Source organism: Babylonia areolata, chromosome 31 (assembly GCF_041734735.1).
Source record: "Babylonia areolata isolate BAREFJ2019XMU chromosome 31, ASM4173473v1, whole genome shotgun sequence".
Classification (NCBI taxonomy): Eukaryota; Metazoa; Mollusca; class Gastropoda; order Neogastropoda; family Buccinidae; genus Babylonia; species Babylonia areolata.
In genome coordinates, this window is record NC_134906.1 from 14,120,450 (window position 1) to 14,127,458 (window position 7,009).

General features: G+C 47.2%; 1 protein-coding gene across 1 annotated transcript in view; it reads left to right on the top strand.

Annotated features, from left to right (window-relative positions):
* LOC143276021 (zinc metalloproteinase nas-13-like) overlaps positions 1–2,572 on the top strand; it is a 28,046-nt gene extending 25,474 nt beyond the window's left edge. The window contains exon 13 of the mRNA XM_076580406.1: positions 1,616–2,572. Within this exon, the coding sequence (XP_076436521.1) occupies positions 1,616–1,806 (191 nt within the window). The 3' untranslated portion in view covers positions 1,807–2,572. The remainder of the gene's footprint in view (positions 1–1,615) is intronic.
* Positions 2,573–7,009: the final 4,437 nt, after the last annotated feature.

Below are 7,009 nucleotides of genomic sequence, written 5' to 3' on the forward strand. Positions count from 1 at the left end.
GTTACCGGACCTATCCTAGAATATGGAAACACTGTATGGTACCCAACGCAAATAATGCAGTCACAAGCCATAGAACGGGCTCAAAGAAGAGCAACAACTGAAGCTGGTCTATAGCAGAAACTGAAGATTATTCATATCAAGAAAGATTAAAGTACTTACAACTACCATCACTTCAAGCAAGAACAGTAACAGGGGACTTGCTACAGACGTACAAAATATTTAATGGGTATGACGATGTAAACAAAGCATGCTTTTTTGTACTCCAAAGGTAGACACTACAAAAAACAGTGCAGACAAATATTTAAACAGTATTCCAGAACAAATCTCAAAAAGTTTACATTTAGTAACAGAATAACAAATTATTGGAACAAATTAACAAACAATATCAAACGTGCACCTAGTATAAATACTTTTAAGAACCTCATAGATAAACATGAGTTATTGACAAAAATGAAATACGACTTTGATGGATAAAATGACTGAGCTAGTCAACGACCTGACCAACAATAAAATGGAGTAAATCTGAAGACCACTCGCCTGGACACCACGTCAGCCAGGACAGGGCTCACTGAAGATCAACAAGAGAAGACCAAGCTGATGAAGATCAACACCACTGCCAACACTCCAGTCACAGTTGGTGGAGAGCCCATCAGGGAGGTGGAGTTTTTCGTCTACTTGGGAGGCGTGGTTGGCCGACAAGGAGGCACGGACCGAGATGTCACAGCCAGAATCGGTAAGGCAAGAACAGCTTTCATCATGCTCAATAACCTCTGGGCATCTGGAGCAATCAGTATGAAAACCAAACTCCGCATCTTCAACTCCATTGTGAAGTCAATTCTGCTCTACAGATGCGAGACATGGCGGACAACACAGACGATGCAGCAGAAGATTCAGACATTCTTCAACACCTGTCTGAGGCGCATCTACAAAATCCGATGGCAGGAGAAGATCCGAAACGAAGATCTGTGGGAGCGAGCGGGACAGGAACCAGCGGCCAAGCAGATACTGCGGAGGAAGTGGGGCTGGATCGGACACACCCTCAGGAAGCCAGCGTCCAGCATCACACGCCAAGCTCTGACCTGGAACCCACAGGGAAAGAGGAAGAGAGGCCGGCCTCGCAACAGCTGGAGGCGAGACACCGAGGCAGAGCTGAAGCAGCAAGGGACCAACTGGACTGGAATGGCCAGAACAGCCCAGAACAGAGTGTGATGGCGAGGGGTCGTCGATGGCCTATGCTCCACCCCGAGCGATGGGCATAATGAATAAATGAATGAAATCTGAAGGGGCATAAAAAGCCAAAAATGGCTAAGTTGTACATAACAACGCCCCAAATCCTTATCCTGATCCTGAAAAAACAAACAACTTGAAGCCGGGCACATCTAGTTTTGCCGCGGGGTAGACTGGCACAAAGGACGGCACACTGCACACATGCACCCACCCTCCCCACCCTCGCTGTCACGGCCCACTTTTTTTTTTCTTTCTTTCTTTTTTTTTTAAAAAAGATTCATCAAAATCTTATGCCGAAATCGCTGAGTGCAGTGTAGTATCCCACACATATGTCCAGTAAAACCTTCGACTAACACTTTTTTACTTCTTTTTTCCCCGTTCTTTTCAGGACCTCCTAAACCCACCTGGGCGCCTGGCAAGAGCCAGGGCAAAGGTCGTGGAAGGGGCAAAGGTCGAGGTCGAGGCTGGGGCAAAGGTCGTCAAAAGGGCAAAGGCCGAGGCAAGGGCAAGGGTCGAGGGCGCAAAGGCAAGAAGGGGGAGAACCGAAACCAGAAAATGAGAGGACGAGGCGTCGTGTGAAAAGGAATGAATAACTACGTTGAGTATTTCCTCTGGTCAATACAAAAAACAAAAAAAGTAGCTTAATGAGACATCACCATTCGTAGCTAAGGAAGGAAGGGGCAATTCTGTTATTACAAGATCACTGGAGGGTGGAATCAAAGATGAACAGTTCAGTTGAAATGAGTCCTGTTGTGTATAGTAACCACAGTGTTCAAAGATGAACAGTTCAGTTGAAATGAGTCCTGTTGTGTATAGTAACCACAGTGTTACACGTATATTACTTTTTTTGTCACAACAGACATTTCTGCTCGCGATTCGGGCTGCTCTCCCCGGAGAAAGCGCCGTCGCCACAGTGCAGTGCGCCCCCCCACCCCCTTTTTGATATACATGTCATTTGATTCAGTATTTCACCAGTATTTCATAATTCTGTTATTTTCACTGACATACAAAGGGGAAACGGAACATGGTCCTGAACTTCTTTGGGGCTGTATATAACTGAAAGTTTTGCTGTCGAATTGTTCGATCGATGGGCTGATGAGGATTACTGGAAGAATGCAAAAGGTTTTGTTTGAAACTATGATGATTGTAGTCCTCCTTCGTTTATCATACTGAGACCCGTGACATTAATTATTTTGTCAATGAATCAGTGTGTCACCTTTTCTTCTTTGCATTATAATATGTATGTTATATGATTTGTTTATAAAATGTTATACACACACACACACACACACACACACACACACACACACACAATTTATTCATTTTCAGTCGTGCCAAACGTTTTGTTTGTCATTATAGAAAATTCATTCTTCATGTCTCGTTTTATTGTTGGTATATTATAAGGTGTGTGTCAGTTTCACAGTGTGTGTGTGTGTGTGTGTGTGTGTGTGTGTGTGTGTGTGTGTGCCTGCCAGTGTGTGTGTCTCTCTGTGTGTATGTCAGTATCTGCCGTGTGCCGCGCCAGTGCTTGTGTGTCCGTCTGTGTCTTCTGTCTGTCTGCCCGTGTGTGTGTGTGTGTGTGTGTGTGTGTGTGTCTGTCTGTCCCGTGTGTGTGTGTATGTGTGTGTGTGTGTCTGTCCAGTGTGTGTGTGTGTGTGTTTGAGTGTAGTCAAGTCATCGATTCATCTCAGTTTATTGAGGCCCGGTATAAAGAGTCACCTGTTGTCTTTTTTTTCCTTTCTTTTTGTCTTTCTTCTTTTCTTTCTTCTTCTTCTCCTTGCTGACCTCAGAAGTGCGGAGGGGGAGAGGGGGTTGGTGCTGTTTGTACATTTCCACTTTTCCATCGATCCAAGATTTTTTTTTTTTTTTTTTTTTTTTTTTTTTTGCTGCCCAATCATCTCCTCCGCCGGTTTCAGTGGCATCACTCCCACGCCGCACATTTACATTCCCCCATACACGGCCGCCACACCCGCAGTTCCAGCGTCGGCAGTCCACAGGGAACCATCGAAATCAGGTCGCAAGGAGGCCACACACCAGAGGAGACCCTGCACTGCTGCTGAGTCACTTCGGTGGTGTTCAGTGGTGCCTGTTCTGTTTTCACGTACTTAGGACACCACCTACTAAGCCCCCTACTAACGACAATAATGGCTTAGTCGCGGAGCCAGACTGAGTGAGCATTCCTCCCTGAGTGGAGACCGCCACCACGTCCCTCAAACAACAGCCCCCCATGAATCTGCCGACACTGACGACATTGACAGGACTCACCCCAAGCACGGAAGTGGAGGGTTATCGAAACTGAGGTCACCATGAGAGCTGGGCGTGAAAGGCCACAGACTTTGAGACTATTTTGTTTATATTGATGACGATGAAGGAGAAGGAGGATGACGATGATGATGACGATGTTGCTATGGAGGTCCATTTTGGTTTGGGACTGCGTGACAAGGCTGTACTCTACGCTTCCTGTCATAATGATATCCCGGCGTTAACCAGGCCCGAGAGATACAGACACTTGCAGTGTTGGTCAGGTAATTAGAGCAACACACCCAAAGACGCATCCTTGAAGTGGATGACACTCGACTGTGTGGTCCCAGTCTCCCCATTTAAGCCCACAGCACACTCAACTCTGGGTAGGAGCCGGCCACGGGCCGAAGAACCCACCTCCGCTTGGATTCGAACCCGCGTCCTCCCAGCCGTGGTAAACTTTAACACTGACATTTTCTCTGCAAATACTTTGTCAGTTGACACCAAATTAAGCATAGGGGGAGTTGGTTGTTTTGTCTTTTAGGCATGACAGCAGTCATTGTTTTGAAAACTGAAGAAGGGAAGTAACCTTTGAAGACAATCGCAGCGTCGGGGATTACGGGTTGTCTTTCTTCTCTCAGTGTAAGAAAATCCGACGACGCACAAGTTGAACACTTTTGGTATATTTGCAAGAGACCTTGCAACATGACTGCTGACCAAAAAAAGTATATAAATGAATAAATTAATGAATTAATTAACGAATGAATGAATAGGTAAATGAATAAATAAATAAACAGGCTATATGAAGAAAAGAAAGAAAAAAGCATTTGCCTTTCATCAACAGAACAACACAAACTTTCAGCAGAACACATATTCACTCGGCTCGACAGTTATGTAAAAAATCCTGGGCTGGGCACATGCATGAGCGCCATGAATTTTTCTAAGTCAATTGAATCGGTGCAGACTTCTGACAATTCTTCACCACAAGGCAAACTTGGCGCTGCTAATTTAGAGAGCAGACTGATGATAGCCACTAAGCAAACTTGGCCCTGCTAAATTAGCATACTGGACTTTTGACAATTTTTAACCACAAAGCAAACTTGGCGCCCCTAATTTAGCGTAGACTGATGACACTGATTCTTAACTACTAAGCAAACTTGGCCCTGCTAATTTAGAGAGTAGACTGGTGACAATTCTTAACCACTAAACAAACTTGGTGCTGCTAATCTAGAAAGTAGACTTGTGACAATTCTTAACCACTAAGCAAACTTAGCGCTGCTAAGTCAGAGAGTAGACTGATGACAATTCTTAACCACTGAGCAAACTTGGCGCTGCTAAAGTTAGCGTAGACTTGTGACAATTCTTAACCACAAAACAAACTTGGTGCTGCAAAATAATTTTAGAGAGTAGACTGATGGCAATTCTTAACCACTAAGCAAACTTAGAGCTGCTAAGATCGCCCCTATCACCCAGACCAGTACACCAGTGTTCACACCATGCCCACAGGACTCGCTAACATTCCATAAATACCACTGAATTATAGATCACATTTTTTAGATAATGAAACAACAACAAAACAACAGAAAACAAGTACATATTTTTAAAAGGGGAGGGGGCTTGGGGGGTATGAGTAAAAGACTTCATAAGCTGAACTGGACAATCCACATGACTGACTCGGTGTGAAGGGCAGTGTGTTCCACTGACTTCACTGCCTGGGCCAAGACAAGAGAAGTAGCGCTGACTTTGGGGGAACTGTCAGAACTTTGTGCAGGACCGATTTCGCCTATTCCTGTTTCACCTACTCTTTGATCATACCGCCACTCATACATGTCTCTTAAGACTTTGATTCCCGTTTTGCCCACCCTTCATTCCCGTTTCGCCCACCTGCTATTTCCGTTTCGCCCACCCACTATTCCCGCTTCACCCACTCGCCATCATCTTCCCGTTTCGCCCACCTGCTATTCCCATTCCCGTTTAGACCACCCTCCATTCCCGTTTCGCCCACCCACTATTCCTGTTTCGCCCACCCACCATTCCCGCTTCGCCCACCCGTCATCATCTTCCCGTTTCGCCCACCTGCTATTCCCATTCCCGTTTAGACCACCCTCCATTCCTGTTTCGCCCACCCACCATTCCCGCTTCGCCCACCCGTCATCATGTTCCCGTTTCGCCCACCCGCCATTCCCGCTTCGCCCACCCGCCCGTCATCATGTTCCCGTTTCGCCCACCCGCCATTCCCGCTTCGCCCACCCGCCCGTCATCATTTTCCCGTTTCGCACAGCCGCGATTCCCATTTCGCCCACCCGCCACCATGTTCCCGTTTCGTCCACCCGCTATTCTCGTATCGCCCACCCGCCATTCCCGTTTCGGCAAACAACCATTCCCATTTTGCCCACCCACCATCATGTTCCCATTTTGTCCACCCGCCATCATGTTCCCATTTTGCCCACCCACCATCATGTTCCCATTTTGTCCACCCACCATCATGTTCCCATTTTGTCCACCCGCCATCATGTTCCCATTTTGTCCACCCGCCATCATGTTCCCATTTTGCCCACCCACCATCATGTTCCCATTTTGTCCACCCACCATCATGTTCCCATTTTGTCCACCCACCATCATGTTCCCATTTTGTCCACCCGCCATCATGTTCCCATTTTGCCCACCCACCATCATGTTCCCATTTTGTCCACCCACCATCATGTTCCCATTTTGTCCACCCGCCATCATGTTCCCGTTTTGCCCACCCACCATCATGTTCCCATTTTGTCCACCCGCCACCATGTTCCCGTTTTGTCCACCCGCCACTCCCGTTTTGCCCACCCGCCACCATGTTCCCGTTTTGTCCACCCGCCACTCCCATTTTGTCCACCCGCCACCATGTTCCCGTTTTTCCCACCCGCCACCATGTTCCCGTTTTGTCCACCCGCCACTCCCGTTTTGCCCACCCGCCACCATGTTCCCGTTTTGTCCACCCGCCACCATGTTCCCGTTTTGTCCACCCGCCACCATGTTCCCGTTTTGTCCACCCGCCATCATGTTCCCGTTTTGTCCACCCGCCACCATGTTCCCGTTTTGCCCACCCGCCACCATGTTCCCGTTTTGTCCACCCGCCACCATGTTCCCGTTTTGTCCACCCGCCACCATGTTCCCGTTTTGCCCACTCTCTTTGTATGAACTGGGGAAGACTGAGGTCTCGGAGTTTGGGATGGAGCGTCTAATCAGTGCGTTTAACTTTTTTAAACTTTTAGACGAACACTGGAATCAGTGGATGTGCGTGTGCGTGCTTTTGTGCATTTAAAGTGTGTTGTTGAGAACTACACACTTCTTATTATATCTTTTCTTTTATTATACTGAAAAGAGCAACCAGTGTCTTTTCGAGTACAAGGTGTTGTTACCGAGTGGTTTGTGTGGTGTGTGTGTGTGTGTGTGTGTGTGTGGGCGAATTGGGAACAGGCGAAACAGGATCATCAGTTCACTGGGAGGCGAGTCGTGAATAGGCCAGACTGGAATAGGCAAATCTGGACGACATGTTCTAGAA